General features: G+C 43.0%; 1 protein-coding gene across 2 annotated transcripts; it reads left to right on the plus strand.

The window, feature by feature from the left end:
- Positions 1–309: 309 nt before the first annotated feature.
- On the plus strand, positions 310–18,529 carry mms22l (MMS22-like, DNA repair protein). 2 transcript variants are annotated; one of them, XM_023264510.3, is made up of 26 exons: positions 310–457; positions 1,953–2,150; positions 2,492–2,617; positions 2,883–2,935; positions 3,138–3,225; positions 3,364–3,541; positions 3,803–3,896; positions 4,057–4,187; positions 4,375–4,488; positions 4,574–4,750; positions 5,382–5,444; positions 5,560–5,679; positions 5,988–6,223; positions 8,336–8,552; positions 8,634–8,923; positions 12,729–12,910; positions 13,233–13,383; positions 14,311–14,450; positions 14,833–14,975; positions 15,303–15,459; positions 15,611–15,756; positions 16,008–16,219; positions 16,510–16,676; positions 17,336–17,432; positions 17,709–17,876; positions 18,040–18,529. In XM_023264510.3, the coding sequence occupies exons 2-26, from the start codon at positions 1,978–1,980 to the stop codon at positions 18,113–18,115; spliced, it is 3,699 nt and encodes a 1,232-aa protein (XP_023120278.2). In that variant the 5' UTR covers positions 310–457; positions 1,953–1,977; the 3' UTR covers positions 18,116–18,529. The 2 variants fall into 2 exon arrangements, with proteins under 2 accessions (XP_023120278.2, XP_023120269.2); XM_023264501.2 differs by lacking the exon at positions 310–457 and adding an exon at positions 912–1,069.
- The last annotated feature ends 524 nt before the right edge of the window (positions 18,530–19,053 follow it).

Here is a 19,053-nt window from a genome sequence, read left to right on the forward strand (position 1 = left end):
CAGACTGCCTCCTGTTGAAAGCAGAGCGGGAGGCTGATGCATCGTCTGGAATGAAAAAAAAATCCCGACGCGTCCATTTTCACTGTCTCCGCTGACTCCTGGTAATAAAAGATGCAAATTAGAGCATGCAAAACGCCGCATCTATCGTGCATCTCCTCGCTGGAGAAGTCAAACGTGCAGAAGTACGATTTGTAAGTCGACAAAACGCGCACATCCACGGCGTGTGGCGGAAGGGGGGATTTTTTGTAAAGATGTGAGAATGCATTAGAATGCAAGAAATGATGTGATGGCGAGAGGGACTGTTGGGAGAGACAGATCTGCATATGGAAATTAGGGTTAGCGTGGTTAAAGTTCGACTTTAAACGCTGCATTAGTTTGTATTAAAATGTACGGAACCGCAGCAGTGAAGCAGGGGGGACAGTGACGTGACGTAGCCTGTGGAAAAGTCAGCAAACAGGTGCGTTAATTGGATTCTTTTCAGGAACAAAAGGTTGAAATTGTTTTAAGGTTAATAGCTGAGACACTTGATACATGTCGCAGCACAGTATTCAGCATGAAGCCGCCTTTAACTTTCTAAGGTGTTTAGCTTTTTTGTATGAGCTGAATTTGGACTTGAACTGTGTTAACATAGACCAAGTATCATTTTTAGCTGATTAGTTCTAATGTTAGGAGGGAACTCGGGGCCGTTACTGGTATAGAGAAGAAACTCCGTTTGCTTTCTAACACACTTCTTGAGGAATACAGACGATGAAACAAGGATAAGACTACTAGATATAAAATACTGGACAGCTATAGACTCTACCTGAGGAAACACTGCGACAGAGGAAGCACTTTGCAGTGAAACTCGTGTGTGTGTGTGCGGATTCAGGGACTAGGCCACGCCCTCTATGAAACTTCGGGCCAATCATCGGCGCAATGCGAGTTTGCGCATGCGTGATGCGTTGGCGCGGGAGAGCCTAAAAACCCAAACAACAGACTAATGTCATATAGTCTATGTGTCAGCCGTGTAGTCTTTATGCTATAGTGCTTTAAATTTACTATTACACCGCATCAGGAGCCCATATACAAGGTCAGTCGGTGTTTCAATAACGTGCGTGTGTTTTAGAGGTGATGTTTTGTGTGGTTTCCGTATTAGAACTCCTGCTATTTTGCTGTAGCTTAACGCTAACTGTGCGTTAAACGTAATGTTACTACGAGTAAGTTAGCTTAGTTACGGCTAACGTAGTCACGATTCCTCCTAATCTACTGACAAACGCATGAACATAGAGAGAAAAAGACACTGCAATGAGGGAATACACCTCTTACAACTGCTGCTGATTATTACACACTGGTGTCCTGTACGCTGCGTTGTGTAGTGCTTGCAATCAGTTAACTGAATATTGTGTGTCTGCTCGTGTTAGCTTTAATAGAATACTTTAGGTTCCACGGTTCAAACGTGGGGCGTTATTTAGTGTATTTTATTGCAGTGTTTTGCGTTGTTTAGCAATACTTGAGATGTACGTAAAATATTGGATATCTTTACTTCAGTTCGTTTTCTGTTAATCTTTCTAGTTTTTAGTATTAGTGTAGTCACTTTACACACTTAAGACGCTTGACACACTGTGACACTTCACACAAACACTTTTAGAAACTTTCATTTTGTACTTTGCATTTTGTACTTTATATTATTTGTTTTGTTATTTCTATTTTACAACTAACCTCTGTGTCATTGTGTATATACCACTAACCTTTGTTTATTGTTTGTTGTACTCTCCCAAAACAATTTCCTCTGGGATGAATAAAGTAGATCTTATCTTAAACATAGAGTATGCATATGTTTAATCTGCTTTTCATAAGGGCATCATCTCAATACCATATGTGAATGACTACTGTTATGTAATGATATATTTCCTCAGTTTCAAAATCAGCAGTGTCGTAATGTTTCTTCACTGTGCTTTTTTTTGTCATTAAAGGTGATACTGATTCTGCACTGACAGCATGGCAGATGACTTCAGCCAGTCCCTCACCCCACCGGTTTCCCCCTTTGCAGCAGACAGCTTATATGAGCTGACTCCAACCCGACCCCCATGCTTCTGCTGCTCTGAAGTTAAAGATGACCCCACTGGAGCGCTTTCCACGGAGGGATACACAGCGAGAGGCTCCCTGAAACGGTACATTCAATGTCTGTCACTTTGCTGTTAATCGTATCAAAATGTCTTTCCTCGTTTGGAGATTAGCAGTTTTCACTCTGCCTATTTTGTGCCAGAGAAATGGGCCCACTGAAAATTGTCAACAGCAGCATCTGCGTATTATTCTGAGAAACTTAATTTTCTGGAAACACACACTAATGTTGAATTCATTTAATTTTTTTAATCAAAGGTTAGTTTTGGTGCCTTGAGCTCCACAAATCAAATTCCAGTCGCATCCATTCGGATAATGCTGCAACAAAAGTTTGTCTGGCAGACAAACCTGTAAATAAACTCCTACTGTTGCCAATACATCCACTCTGTAGGCTGCTGTTGCGTCTTGATCCAGCCCCTGCAGACTACGAGACAGACACAGTGGACATTTTTGGCTTTCCCTGGGTAACAGAGACGGCACTGGTGGAATCTACAAAACTACTCTTTGGTCTGTTCAGGTAAGTCAAGATGTAAGACAGATTTCAATAAAATAATAGATTTTTGAGAGAAAAGGCACTTAAATATATATATTTTTTAATTATTTAAGTTAATGTCTGCTGCCACCACCACCCTAATTTGAAATTTACAGCAAAAAGCTTGAGTAATTGAATTGAGTAATTAATAGAGAGATTCATCAAATTTGCCTGATGTATGCTTGAAAAAATGCCCACCACACTTCATTCAATAAATCTCTGGTCTTATTTTCTCTTTGTTATGTTTCAGGCAAACGTTTTTCAAATTGGAGAGTTTAGTACAGTCCAGCTGCCATGACTTTGGTAAGTCTGTGTGTAATGTATATGCATTTTGTAATAGTGTGCAATTCTTAAACAAGTTTAGTCATTATTCAGTTGAACTGTTCAACCAAATGACTGCACCGTAAAACTGAATGAGCACAGTTATTATGTTGTAGTCATGTCTGATTTCTGACACGGCAGGCACGCTATCAATACTACCTACAATATCACTTTTGTGTTTTAGGTCAAGCAGGTAACCTCCACTATGAAGCAGAAGACCTTAGACAACAGTGTGTTTCATTTCTTCAGTATGTCAAAGTCTTCTTGCACAGGTAATTCTACTTTTTGAATGCCCACTGTAGCACTAACTAAGATGTTTTTTATCAATGGATTACCACATTGTCAGAGGTTCATCAGCTTTAACTTACATTTTTTCATCTATATGTCTTTTTTTGTGTGTGTCTATTCAGATATCTTGAGCCTTCTGGGTGTCTCGATGCCAGTTACTCACATCCTTATGAGGAGCTGGAGGCTCAGCTGCCCTCTGCTCTTCTGGAAGAGCTGTTTGGCATCATTCTCCTCATAGGGAGACTCAAAGACCTGCCTGCCAATGTTCAAAGTGCCTTCACTATACACAACCAGGGAAAGGTACTGGAGAGCATTGGCTAGCCGGCCTATATCTGACTGCAGCACAGATATTATGTAAAGCACATGTTACATAGGCACCGCGTTGTTGTAAAGGAGACAGGGCTTTAAAACAGGTTCAGCAAATGTGAGGATGGCATGACGGTAATTAAGCTTTACGAGGCAAAGGAGATTATGTCAACTCGGCAATGACTTGTATGACGATGGTTTTTTAATTGTTCCCCTCTGATTCGCTTCTACCACCATTCTACATTCCTCCCACAGATTTTCCCTCCTTCCTGGCATTTGTTACACCTTCATCTTGACATCCACTGGTCAGTCTTGGAGATCCTTCATCTACTTGGTCACAAGATGCAAGGTATTTGTCTGCATGAGAATATTCAGGCAGGAAATGGGAACTAAAGATATTGAAATGTGAAATGTGGCATGTGTTTATCTTATCATATTGCATTCTATTATCCATTATTCCATTATTATGGAAACAGGCTTTTTGTTATTTTACTTGTTCTTTTCTCCAGGCCAAGTGGTGTACGCCCACCAGTTTGTGAACCTGACAGGAGAGAACCTGACTGATATCAGTCTGTTTGACGAACACCTGTGCAATCTGCTGTGTGACCTTACTGGTCTGGCCATAGGCAAATTCAGCAAGGTGGGTGGCTCATTGCATCTCACCAGATGTACCAATAGTATTTCTGTTTTTTTCTGTCTTTTTTTTTTTTTTTTTGCTGAAAATATAGGAGTAAATACAGTTTAATTGCAACATTTAGTATCGGGTTAGCAGAAGTGAGATAAAAGTGGTAGTTTGAAAGTATTAACTAACTTGGTGCGGATTTTAGGTGAGGCCAACAGAGGCTCTGAGCAGCCATCACTACCTTTGCACCTGCACTAAAGAACTCTGGGTTCTGCTCATGTACCTTTTGGAATACAGGAATAAAGTGTTGCGCACACAGGTAACACAAATACACACATTTTCACACTCAGACAATGAAGTATGAGTGTGTTCACATTCAATTAAACAATGTTTTTTCCCTCTAGTCTTTCTGGGGCTACATGAACTCATTGCTGAGGCCCCTGGTTTCTGGAAAGCCCGCAGCTGAGCAGTTCACGGGTCTGCCCACACACTGCAAAGACCCGCTGGGATTCACATGGTGGCTGGTCACTCATTTAGCAATGTTAGGCCAGTACAGTCGAAACGGCACAATCCAGAATGAAGTAAGAAACTAAGAGTCACGTTTTACATTACAAATTATCTTAGGCATGAATATAAAAGTGTTTCGCAGAGTGGAATATTGAGCGATGCATTTCTGACTTGGGAGATGGAAATTTTAATGATTATCTGAAGAAGTATGGCAATAGAAAAATGTGTTAGATATTTGAAAATAATACCAGGAATGCAGATATATTATCCAAATATATATTTAACTTGTTTTTTTAGTCTAGTCTTAACCCACGTGATATATTAGTTTAGAAGAAACTCCATTTTTAGAAATAATCCAGTGTATGTACTTTTTTCAGGCAGTGCAATGTCAAGACAAATATGACTAAATGAATACCGAAATGAAGTTGTGTTTTTTAAGACATTTTACTCCTCAACCAAGAGAATTTGTCACTTCTTAAATAATTTGAGAATTCATTTAGTCTGATACTGCATTAGACAGCAGAGAGAGAAGGTGTATTGTTACTAGCACTAATCTACCTTAACCTTATTTGTATAGAAGAAAACTTTCACACTTTTTGACACCATTCATTTTGTATTTGGAGTATGATGAATAGCCAGTGATGAATGTTGTGTGGTGTATTGTTTTTAAGTGTATCTTGCATCTTATTTTGCTTGCACCTGCAGAAACATCTGGGGGATAACTGGACTTTTGTGGAAGAGTTGCTCAAGTTAACTTGTAACCCCAAGGTCAGCAATGCTTCCAGCTACTCGTTAAATTTTAACTTCTTTGAATTCTTAATTTTTAAAAGATATTTTAGATATTTCAACACTATCCATCTATCTCTTGTGTGTTTAATAACAGGGAGGTCTAGCAGAGGAGCAGGTCAGGATGCACGTCCACTGCTGCCTCAGTCTGTGTCTGCTGTGGGAACCGAGCACCAGCGCTGTCTCCACCCTCTGGGACTACTACAGCAAGAACCTGGTGAGGACAAACCTAAAGCAAGCAAGGAAATAAAGCAGTGTGAGCACTTTATCCTGCTAAAACATAATGTTCTGCCTCGTTTTAAATATATGTGCTGCAATCCAACCACCATTGGCTTATTTTTGTATTGAACATTGCCATAATTTTTGAGACATGTCATTTTGCTGCTGTTGTTCTTCACGTATAGCATTATATTTATTGATTTTCTTTATTTAGACCCGCTTCTAATTCTTTGTCAGGTGATGCAGAAGGTCATTCAGCACAGTTTTCCACCTACAGTTATACTGCATTCTGTCACTTCTCTCCAGAGTGCTTCATTCACCGTGCCCTGGCTGGGGATGTCTGGCCTGGGCACTTTGTGCAAGACGCCTCTAGCTCTGTTGGAACAGGCCCGCAGCTGCTGCTCCCCTCCTCCTCTCCGGTCTCCAGGATACACCCAGCTTTATCGCTCTGCCAACTCCTTCCACATCTTCCTTCGAGTGCTGGCCCTGTGCCTTGCCCAGGACAGGGCTGGTGGAGTCCCACAGAGACAGATCAAAGGGAGGTAAGGATGAAGAGAAGGCTGGGAAGCTTTGTAGTTCTTGCTCCTTCACATTTGCTTCCACCTTGAAAAGTAGGTCTTACAACCAGACAGCCATGTCAACACTATGTACATTATAGAGTGAGATTTTGGATTGCAGTCTTTCAGAAATTATTACTAATCAGGGCTAGGCTTCATAGGATTCAGTTTTTCACGTGATCTTCAAATGTGTGATGCGCTTAAGGTGCTGTTTGGATTTGACTCTGTGTGTGTAGGTGGATACTTGCATGAATACACACACAGCATGTGTGTTTGCAAACTATCATGTATTTGAGTCTTGTTTGTGTGCGTGCCAGGTGCACCACAGTCTCCCAGTGCGTCTTTGATATTTACTCAGGCCCACCAGTGAAGCAGGTGTCTCAGGAGTCAACCACCTGCTCTTCAACACAGGCCAGACCCAAGGAGCCTCCTACTGATGCACACACAAACACACACACTGTGCACCTGCTCCCTAGACGTGGTTTCAGAGTGTGTGAGGCTGTTAAATAGAGGAAGAATGTGTGTCTTTGGGTAGGAAAATAAGAGAAAATCGCCGAAAAGAGTCCAAGCTGATGTGCACATCAGAACCAAGCACTGGACCGTCCTATATCCCAGGCCGGCTGGGTGCCAGAGAGAGGCAGCCGTAGATAAATCCGCCTAATGACTTCCCTCTGTCTGGAATGTGCTCAGTAGCGCTGCAGACATGGGGGCTAATTAGCTAACGAGCGTGGCGGTTAATTCGCCTTAACGAAGCTGTGTTGGTTTCCAACACGGATAGAGAGGGGAGCTTGGGTGGTGGGGAGCGGGGGGATGTGGGTGGTAGGCAGTCTGGCAACAGCCAGGCTGGGCTGGGACAGGTCCAGATCCCCCCTCCTCCACCTCCCTCCACCAAAACTATCACCACTACCTCCTCCCCCTGAGGAGGCGTGATGCGACTGTATTGCTACAACGTTTCGGCAACGTTCCCAATCCTGGCCAGGCTCTGCGGGACACCCACTACGACCACATTAATGGGATCGACTGCGAGCATGTTGATCTCCAACGCCGGGAGTTAGGAGCATCTGCTCGCCTCCGGAAAAAAAAGCTGTCCGGAATAAACAAACAGACAGACAGGTTGGGAGAACACAGAAAATCCCCACTGCTGCCTCCCAGTGCGCTGCTTATATCCCTGTTACATATTACCCATTCATCTATTTAAATCTCCCTCTCCTCACGCTCTGACTGCATGCTTGGCCACCTTCTCCTTTTATTGTCCTCCGTGGGTGTAACTAAGCTGGTTTTGGTGTTAACCTAGTCTTTCCCAGTTCCCCTCTCGTTTTTCTCTACTCCTTTTGGATCAGTCATACTTCTTACACTGAGTTTGTCTTGGGATGCTCGCTGTTTGTGTTTTGACCCAAACAGCAGCTCTACTCACCTGTGTGGGCTGCATCTGTGTTTGGGAGGTGGGATGGAAGGGAGGGTGTGGAGGGGGGGGTTCTAGCCTTCTGTGTTTTCCTGCCAGGCGAGCAAACAGCAAGCTGGATGTGTGGCAATGCATGTGTGTGTGTGGTTTTATTGATCTCTCTCTGGTGTTGCAGTAAATTGGTTTGGCTTTAGAGAGAGGGACCAAGCGCCTACTGCTGTGTGTCTGAGTGTCTCTGACATTTAACATGATCTTTAAAGGCATTTCTCCACAGTGCCCGCAGGATCTAACAGCGTGCTGGGTGGTTCTCTATTCTTACTCACTCACTTGCTTTTTCTTTCTCTCTCACCCACATACACACACACACGGATACACTGGGCAGCCCAGCCTCTCCCCTGGAGCTGAGAGGGTGATGGAGGCAGGTGGTGGGGTGCACAGTGGGGGTGGAAAGTTCAGTTAGTCAGCATTTAAAGTCAGGGGTATCAGAAGATCAAATCACTTCTGACGAGTTGATCAGTCGAAGAGAAGAAACAATTGAAATAGAATTTTTAAAAAAGACAATTTTCTTGGTTTGTATAATGTGATACTGACACTGCAATCTGTCAAAGACCACTTTTGCCTTTAGTTGCTCCTTGATTGTGCAATATATGAAAATATTTGTCCTTTCTCTTCCTGTCGTTCCTCTATGTTTTCAGGATTTACTCCAAGTTCTCCCCAAAGAAGATGCAGGAGCTTTCAGAAGGAGGCCTCATGAACTTTCTGCTGCTGTTTCTGGTTGTGGCCAGGCAGGTAGAGCTGGAGGATGTGGCCAGCAGAGCCTGTGAACTGCTTGGATGTCTGCCCTCTAACTGCCCCCCTGCACACCGCAGCCTGGTCTGGAGAGGTCAGCTATCACTGCTGTTGCTTTTCCAGGTATGCTTGCTTATCATCACATTGCATATGTTCTTCTTAAGTGCAAGATTTTCCTCATAGATCATGTGATATTTGCTTCAGGAGAGGGGTTTGGATGTCGGTGCCCAGGCTACCTGGCTGGCTTCCTCCTTTAATGACACAGCCAAGGAGTTCTACAATAAGACCACAGAGGTCTCTCGCAGACTTGCCCTCTGGGGGCCTCTTGGCTCCTACCTGGAGGGTGTGGCCGAGGTGTTTGAGACAAGCACCAATATCAGCCTATCAGAAGAAAAGCTGCTCAATGAAGGGTTTGATTGGTTGCTGCCTGCTTGCCGTCAGTCTGAGCTGAATTCAGCTCTCAGCTTTCTGCAGATTGTCCTCGCACAGCTCAGGTGAGTGAGCTGGTAGAAATACTCCCCAGCTATCTCAAACTTTTCCTCAGTTTCTCTCATTCTTTCATCATCCACTGATAGCTGCTGCCTCACAGATAGTAGACACATTCAGACAAATGTTTTCTGGCAAAGGCCAAGCTAAGCTTTTATTAATCTGATAAGTTGCTACAGCAGAGGAGAGGGATCTCTTCTGCGCTTCCCATCCCAGCCCAGAGTCTACTCACTTCTCATCCTGACAATAGGAGGATTGTGGTGTCAGCAGGAATGAGTTTCTGTAAAGAGCCTGTGTTGCGTTGAGGCCCCTGTTAGTCTCAGGAGGTCTAGTGGCCCCCAGGTCAACCTCACCAGGTGCTGCTGGAGCCCTGATTAGAGTTACGGGCCCAGGGGATCCTCCATGGACCCTCCTTTGGTTATGAGGATGGCAGAGTGCGATGGGTGTGCTGAGAGACTGTGGTCAGTAGGGCGTCAGAATGGGTTCAGCTGTAGGACACGGGTGTTCGTTACATGAACGACCCCAGCTGAAGGTCAGAGAGCCACAGCTGAAACAGTGTCTGTTTATGTGGGGATGTAGAGGTGGGAACGGAGGCAGCAGGAGACAGAAATCAAGTGAGAGTTGAAGGGCATGGACTAAGAAATTATGTGCATTTTTTAGCATAGATTCTGAAATATATCTGGCATTAGGAAGCTGTTGCCAGCCATCATGTTTGCTATAATCCTGAACCGTAATTGTAGCAAGTTATAGTTCTAAAAAAATACTTGAAATAAAAATTTTCTAATCTGCCAGTATGTCAAAAATGTGATTAAAAACCTGGACAACACCTAGCAACATTTTTAATTTTACTCCAATTTATCCATGATGGGTTAGAAATAAAGTGTGATGGCTTTCAGGAAAGTAAAATCAAGCAAGATCAGGTATTTTTTAAACAATAAATTCTCTGATATCTTACTTTTATAAATAAATCAAACTTTCTACAGAATACTTTTTTCATTTAATATTAAGGCTAGATCTAATCACAAATGGGACATTGCTAGCATATAATACACTAAAATGTACAAAGTTGTTATAAATCTGCATTAATAGAATTTTGCTCACTTGGGGGAAGTGTACACAACATTCACATAGCATTAAGTTTTTAACATAACTGCAAACAGTTGCCTATTTTGAGTCACTTGGAATCATAGGTCAGGCTATCAGGTCAATTTGATCTCAAAATTTACTCTCTTTTCAGCTTTGTTGTAAACTCCTGAGCAAAGCAATAGCCTTTGGGATGCCTCATGCTCCGCTGTGTCCTCCAGTTAGTTGCTAATGTTGTCTGTCTGTCATTTGGTGTTGAGCAGGCAGCATACAGTCTAATAATTAGGACAATTTTGCTGAAATGGGATTCTTACAGCTCCTGGAACCAACTCTGACAGCAGAGAGAGAAAACCAAAATAGTGAGGTTTGGGCTTGAAAACAGGACAGTGAGGAAATTGATGAAGCATGGCTGGAGCTTTGGGTGATAATTATGTTTGGGTTCCTCACCTCAAGCAGCACGTTTCACATTATATATAGTTATTGTACCCATTCTGTATAGGAAAATATTGATTAGAGCAGCAAACTACAATGATAACTGAAGCAAAAATGCGTATAACTCTAGGCGGGTATCAATTAAAAAACATTATTTTTAATAATCAGTGCTGCAAAATAGTATTGAGGTTTGCATTGTTGTGTACATATCTCATTTCTCAGTATCCATAAGATTTCTCAAATGGCTTTTCTGAAACAATCCCTAGATATATATATTTAAGTGTTGCCACCACTTTCTACCTACACTACTTTGAAAAGGCTACTGAATGAGCTGAAACAAAAGAATAAGGACAGTGCAAAATTAAACATTACCATGCCCTCTTACTGTCTCATGTAGGCGTATGATTGCTTTGATTCTCCAGTGTACACATTCCACGCTTTCCACCCTACACACACACAAGCCTACATCACCGTCCCCACACCAAAAGTGAAACACTAACCCAGGTGTGCTCCTTTCTTATTTCAGTGCCAGGCTTCCGACACACGGTATCTCGTTAGCTTTGCTAATTCTCAAACTTCCCATCTTAGATCTTGGGGTTGGAGGGCACACATTTGCACATTAATGGCCACAGAGAGAGAAGAAGAGAACTCCCAGAGGCCCTCTGTGTTATGGCCTGGACCACGCTGACCCATTTAACCAAATAAAAAAATACCATGCTCTCCCTTTCCAATTCGTCCCGCCAAATTAAACATAATTCTTTGGCCTGGCAATTCTCGGTATCTCTTTTGTGATTAATGCCTTTTCTGTGATAGAATTAATGGATAATTATGTAGCCTGGCAAATTTAGCCTGTGCATCATTATGTCTATTAAGAGCCATGTGGAATCTGCACACATTAAGACAATTATTCTGCCAACGGTTGAGGCAGCGGAGGGTCCGAACATTCACTCTAGATAGCCATCGTCATGGCGCCGAGGCAAGAAGCCAGTCACAGGCATAATTCCTCAGTTTGATTTCTTCCCATGACCCTCCTCTGCTTTGGGAGGGGTGGCAGTGTCTCTGGTTGATGAGGTGAGCTGGCATTGGCACACCCTGTTGGATCTGTTTTCAGCACAACAATTAATCCCCATCTCCTTGGCTTGATAAAATACGAGCCTTCCTGTGAAGCGTTTCCCTTTGTGAGCATTAAGACCTTTTAGCGGATATTGAGCCTTTCTTTTCACAGTCAAGGACAGCTACTGTTAGGTTTATTATGAGAAATGTAGAAACACCTGTACATTAGCTAGAAATGCATGGATAAAATAAGGTGAAAGAGGACGGGGGGTAAATTCAACTTATGCCCTTGTGTGTGTTTGATGTGTTCCTGTCTGTCTGGCTTCATCAGGACGCTATATTTTGGTTTTATGTGTCTTTATAGTGGATGTAGCTGGGGAAAGGCTTAACCATGGTCCCTAATGGTATGTTGCCTTTGAGTGTTTGTGTGCGTGTGTGCGTTTGTGTGTACAACATAAGAAGCCACAGTGAGGAGGATTAAGTGGGGTCTCTGACGATGTCTTGTACAATGAGGGTTGATGGGTGTGAAAGGCCCATTCCGCAGTAGTAACGAGGCTAATGAATTCAGACTCTAATCGATTGTCTCAGCTCTCTCTGGATTAGATGCAACCTTGCTGGAAGGGAAGGCACCATAGAGGTGTGTGTGTATGCATGTAGTAGCAGAGTAGAGTGCACGGTTGAGGATGGGATAGAAGTGGGGGCTGCTAGTTCCTCTATCCTTTCCTTCTTCCCCAGCACACCTTAAACCCTGCTTCCCCACACCCCCATCCTGGTGAATGAGGGGGACAGAAGGATCATCTCCCGTCTAAATGAGATTACAGCTCCTTCAGCTGCTTATCTGGGCTAATGCCAGCCACTGTGGGGTTGCTGTAGTGGCTGGGGCCAGGGCCAGGGATGAGCCAGAAGAGCCAAAGTATAGTCTGTGTACAGGGGATCAGCATTAGGCTCCACTGTATGCCTATAATATCCCTGTCTCCTTCCCCACATCTACCTCCACCCCGCTCTGCTCCACACTGCAGCGCACCGCCGCACCCAGTAATCCCCCAGGAGAGAAGAGAGGGAAAACACATGAAGGAGGAGTGAAAGAGAGAAGCAGGGGAGCAAAAGGATTTGAAGAAGTAGAGGGCGGTGTTGAGGGGGTCTGGGTCTTGTACACAAGAGGGAGTGTTGTGTTTGGAGTTTGCAGTGGATAGATTTGTTCATCTGTTCTCCCTTTTGTGTGTATGTGTGGCTGTGTCCTTCCAGACGGGTCCATCAGCGCAGTGTCCAGTCAGAGCCCACCCTGGCCTGGCCTCCTAGTACCACCAGTGTGGTGAAAGAGCGCCACCTAGCGGTAGCAGCGGCTCTCTGGACTCACTTTTTCCCCTTCCTGCACAGCCTACGCCTCTCTCAGACCCCTCCAGCACAGCTGGCAGACGCTGCTGCAGGTCAGTAACAGCCATTTGAAGGAAAAGGAGACACTAAGAGAAGAGAAGAAAAGAAGGTGCAGGTGTAGGAGAGTAATAAAGTGTTAGATTTCAAACAATATGAGTTCTTGAAGACTGATATTAAATATTGATGTAGCCATCTTAGATTTAGGGAAAGACTTGAGGAGGTTTTTAAGGCAGAGGGTGGAGTGTGGCTTCACTTGCAAAAGGAAGAGGTTAGGACAATTTAGGAATGTGAAGATTCAGAGAACATGGGATAGAAAAGAAAGTTATAACTTTGTAATGTACACTTCGTCAGCTGACCTATTTTCTTTTTCCTCAGGTTTCACCTTGCTGGCCTTTGATCTACCCAATTCTGCCCCCCAGGACCTTCAACCCAACCCCGTCCAGTCCATCATGCAATGCTTTGGCTGGGATGACATGATTCACCCACTTCTGGTGACTCGCTACCTTCCCCATCTGCTCCAGAACAGGTAGAGTTTACCCTTTGGATCTGCCACTAACGCCTTCACCTCAAACACAAAACATTTTCATCTCATCACTTCTAATGTGAAAAAAAACTCAGATCGGTCAGATGGGAATGATGCACTCCTCTGTTCCTGTCAACTATCAAGCTTCATCAAGGTGCACAGCAGAAAATTGTTTTCCACATGTCCTGTATTACACAGTTTAATTAACCAGTTAAGACAGGGAGTGTCCTTGGTAATGTGAAAATAGGTACTGATGAAAGAATTGCTTTTATGCCTCAAAACAGAAATAGAATGTGGTGCATTTTCAAAATTACACTCAAGAGTGCAAAACAGTGGGATTATCTCAGCCTCAAAATTCTTCTTCAACATTTACCAAGTGATATTAAGGTGCTACATATGAATATAAAGGCAGAGCAAAGGCATACTTCTTGTTCATTGTGTTGATTACCAGCCTGCCAAACTTACTACAGTTTGATCTCTTGCTAAAATGTAATGTAAAGGATGGAGTAATGGTTTAAATCACATGTAAAAACGTTCATCTTCCTCTATCCTGCTACATTTAAATCTATACATCTCAGAAATCTGACATGAGGTATTTAAGTGTTGTAGAGACGTGAGGATTTCAATATTTATTGTTTTTTTTTCCAAAATAATGTGACTTTTGGCATATATATTCCTATTAGAATACAAAAAGTGTGAGCACTTCAACACAACAAGACATAAAATGTGAATTTGAATAATCCTTTCACCTCTTGCTGTTTGCATATTGTGCTTGTCTTTACTTATGAAAAACCTGCCACTCACATATTGGATGCTTGATATTTTTTTCATCATTTTCATCAACAGTAGGCCAGATCTGTAAATCGTACCCAGTTAGAACCACATACGTTGCAGTTATGTTCAGTGATTCTCTTTCTCTGTCTGTTCCAGTGAGCTGGTGTCTTCACTGAGCGGTGATTCTAGTGCTGCTGTTTCGAGTTCGACCCAAAGTCTGTCAGTGAGGGCCTGGTTCAGATGTGTTCTACAGCAACACCTTCACAAGAACCCAGACGGGACTGACAGCAGAACAGGTAATACAGCTCAGCAGTAATGTTCAGCCTACAATGCAATAAATAACTTTACATGACATCACACATGGCATTACTTTTTAGAATTGCATTTATACTTTTATTTATCATAAACTGTCGAACTACAGACTTTTTACGTTATGAAATCAAAATCACAATGTGCGACTCTAATCAGAATATCCTGCTGTCATTCAGCCCAGAACCTCAAACAACGTTTTTCCTGAAATTTTTAGAAGTTTTGCATAACCCCATGAGTTAAACATACTCTCCAAATTGCTTTCTTCTGTATGGTCATATGTTAAATGTGCCTGGTTGCTTGCATTAATAGAGATGAAATACACTACTGTTTGAAGAACAAGAAGTGTTTGTGTCTGCTTCCCTTCAGGCCGGGCTGTGGAGGAACAGTTATGTGAATTGACTCGGCTTGTGCTGAGGCTTCCAGAGGTGGACAGTCTTCTGCAAAGAGCCAATCTCCACCCAACAGCCACCAGGCTCGAGCCTACTTCAGCCCTGGAGATGTTTGTCAAGGTATCACATGTTCACAACTGACAAACACACAGAGGTGTATTAACAGCATTAACGATGGTAAATCTTGCATCTGTGTATAAGTTACCTGACTACTCTACGGAAGTTGTGGACTATGATTTACACCCTTGTATCTCTGGATTATATAGAGCAGTACATATAGTAATGAGCATATCTAAGTAAAATTCATCCCCAAACCTTTACATAAACCTGCACTATATGTGATTATTCTAAGCATATCACTGTCATTTCTGGTCTCTGCAATGGCAACCTGCACTTTTCATGCAAATGCATAAATGTCTGTCCTTATCTGCTCTTACCTGGTGCCAGGCTGTAGGCAGTGTTTACAGTGGACTACAGCTTTTGTCTGAACGCTCAGCTATGGTGACCAGAGCCCTGGAATACATCGGTGACATCCTGAAACACATTAAACCGTCTCTGGTCAGCAAGAACCAAGACGGAATGCAGCTGGCATACTGGGCTGTTGGTATGACAAAAGTTCCATATATGTCAAACACATTGTTCAAAACACAAAGCTTTCTTTGCTGTTACTGTGTAGTTTGAGTCGCAGACTGGAGTAAGGAATTATTCCAGTTGTGTATCTGACTCAATGACTGTCTCTAATCCATTTGATCCAGGCTGCATAGTGAAGCACTGGAGCCCCCTGCTGGTCACTGCCAAAGCGCAGCAGCTGTTGTTCCGCATTGTGGATGGGCTGCTGCTTCCTCACAACCTCACACAGCAAGACAAAGCTCTCAGGGACAGCCTGCCACTGTATCTACAGGTTAGAACTAACACATGCAGTACACACAAACTCATACCTAGAATGGTTAAGTGTCCAGGAGGTGTATGGGTTCAGGCCGAAACCGTAACTCTTTTGAACTGTTCAAACACACAGCTGTCATGTTGCACAAGGCTTCTGGTGTTGTAAAAAAAAAAAAAAAACATAATGACACCAATAAAAGTGATCAGTCATTTGTCAGCTATATGTTCATTAATCGTCCACTCTGGGGATGTTGATTTGTTCTCCTGTAGGGACTGTCAGTGGCCTCCAGTGTGTCTCAGTCCCAGGGAGCTTACCTTAAGCAGCAGCTTCGCTCTGTCACCCAAAGATACTTGGACCATTTCCTTCCTGCCTCGCCTTCCATGGGCATCATTGCCAACCACCCGGTGCTTCTGGCTGCCTGTGAGGCCAGCCCCACCATCCGAGGAGCTGCACTGAGGAAAACCATCCTAGAAGTGCTCCGGTAGGTCTTTAAAACTGACATGTGGTTTTCCTGTCCTAGCACACTAAGCAACCTCGCTCTGACATGAACTTTATACCCCACTTATATTTCAATAAAGTTCCTGTCTCAGGAGTAAAACAGAAAAACTCCAACACCTACCTGAATTGCTTCAATTCAGTGCTTCAATTTTAATGTTATTACCGATTCACGCTTTTGTCTTGACTGTGTTTCTCCATAAACTACTTCTTAAACTATGATAATATTCTTTCTCAGAGCTTAAAGTAATTTTGAACGTCTCTCTAATTTTACAGCGACAGCTTCCTGCAGTTTAAAGGCCATGCTCCCCCTCCTCGTCTAGCATCAGTCCTGATGTTCCTGCTGGAGCTTCTGAGACGAAACAGCGACTCGGACCCCACCCTCCTCACTCTGCCCCTCCCCTCTCTGCTGCGCTGTGTGATGCTTGTCAATGAGCCACATGGTAAGATTAACAGTTGAACCTTAGAGGGTCGCATTTTTCAACATTGAAGTAACATTTTGTAATGTAAGTCATGATCTACAAGACGTCCCTTCACTCACTGTGTCCTTACTGTGGCTTACGGTTCTGCCATTGTACATTGCAACATAATTGTTGTGTTAATAGACACTTAATCTTGCAAATATGCTTGATTAACAATCTGGGAGTTGACTTTTTACAATGTAATTATTAAATGTGACGACAAATTGAATGCTGTTAAAGAGAGGTTTTTTATGACCACAGATTACTGACTAGCATCATGGAAGGAGGATGGTCTGGTGAGGAGGAAAATGCCAACTTTAGTAGAAGAAAGCACTCATGATGCAGTCCAGCAGGTGTTTCTAACATGAGAAGGTCACTGAGTCTACTCAGAACACCATAGTTATGCAAATAATTCACTTCTCCTTCAGAGTACATAACAGTATATTTTACCTCGGCTTTGATTGATCTTCATATAATAATGGACCAGGCCTGGGATTTGTGTGGCTTTTGCTTAATGCATACCATAATCACAGTACTTATCAACAGGCATTTTGCAAACATTTCCTTAATGCTCACAATTTTCACCACTCTTCACTTGGATAATGATGTCAGTAATATCAGAGCGTTTTTTCTGTGTGCAGTGAGAAGAACGAGCACAGATGCCTTACAGCTTGTGGTGGAGCGATGTGCTGCTGCATCTACACAGAGACCGTGCGACCAGATGATCACTGTCTTACGGTAATTGACTATAATGCGTAGCGATAAATATCTGCACCTGTATTAGGGCTGTGTAGTGTTGTTGCATCTTGTGGCTCATAATAGCCTGAGGTCTGTATACAGCTTCACATTTCTGTACAGTGAACATTTTTCAGTCTTTGACTGTCTATACTACAAGTTGTGATACAGACAAAAATGGACACATGATGCACAGACTGTGATAAAGCCACTGTTCTACATTAATGCCAGTTTTATCCATTCTGGCTATAACCGCTTATGTCATCCCACTGGTCTTAGGTCATTTGTGGAGGAGAATGAGGGCGTTTACGACAGGCATGTATACAGCGTCCTGGAGACAGTGGCTGTTTTAGATCCCGCTGTGGTTCAAGCTCTCGTTCCCATCCTGTCTCTCAGTCTGAGAAACACTGAGCACAAAAGAGGACTGGGCAAGAACATCGCCTTGAGGTGAGCAGGCACATGAATCACATCCCGGAGGCCATGTAGACAGCATTCATCGCCTTAAACTATTTTTAAGTCGTCTAGACAAAAAGCAGGTGTTACATACGCAACTAGACATATTGTGTAGCTGTACGCTTTATTGAATGTGACACATCTCTCTGTGTAACAGGAGTGCGTATACCAAGTTGCTGTGTCTCCTTGGGGAGAGTGGGCAGGCTGAAATAACCAGTCTGGAAGGCGACTGAGAAGTTTTCCAAAAAAAGGACCTGACACAAGCTCCAAGAATCACTTGTCAGTCATAGCAACCTAAATGCCAGATTTCTGGATTGGGTTGTGTTGCAGTACTGCATATGAGCATGTCTGGAAAATATGAGCTTTTAATGTATTTAGCCTGAGCTGTAATAATGCTAATATCTTAACTACAGGTGTAATACGCTGGGGGAACAAATGCATAATTGATATGTACAACTGTGATACATTTGTAAGAATGTTTAAAATATATTATCAGTTGATGCATCAGTCTAATGTGTTCCAATCATGGACTGAAAGCCTAATATCAGCAGGTTGTATATAATGTATATATTGTAAAGAAGGCGCATCTTTACATTTTGTGAGATGCATTGCTAATAAAATGTGACAATAAATGTGAATATGCTCATGTGCCGGCCTCTTCACCTTTTCATTTCAGTTCTATAGTAAGAGAAGTGAGGAATGTGAGCAGCGAAGTGAGCACAGACTATTTGTGCTTCTACCATCAGGTGCTGGATCTGTCTCTACTCAGTTGGCACTCTGAATTACAGATTTGATGACAGTCGTGGGTGAGCCCAAAGAGTTCAGTACGAAAGAAAAAAGTGAGTAAAGAAGTACTGTTTGTTCCAATTCCCTCTCTCTCGCCTTTTCCAAGTCGCAGCAATCTCTTGCAATCCGGCTTTAGTTTGCACCTAATCACATGAAGTCTCACTCCTGTCTCCCACAATCACCAAGTCCCATTTTCTGTCATTGCTAGTCATTTTCCGGCCTCATCAAGCTGCATTGCATCTCTTCATCTGAGTGTCTTTCTGCTGCACTGCATTCCTTTTCTCCAGCAGTATCATAGATGGCCGTGCAGAAAGATAGCAAGTAGAGGTGATGCTTTAAAATGACGTGCAATTATCTATTTCTGCTGAATAATTCTCACAAAAGA

This window comes from Amphiprion ocellaris, chromosome 9, assembly GCF_022539595.1.
Source record: "Amphiprion ocellaris isolate individual 3 ecotype Okinawa chromosome 9, ASM2253959v1, whole genome shotgun sequence".
In the NCBI taxonomy this organism is placed as follows: Eukaryota; Metazoa; Chordata; class Actinopteri; family Pomacentridae; genus Amphiprion; species Amphiprion ocellaris.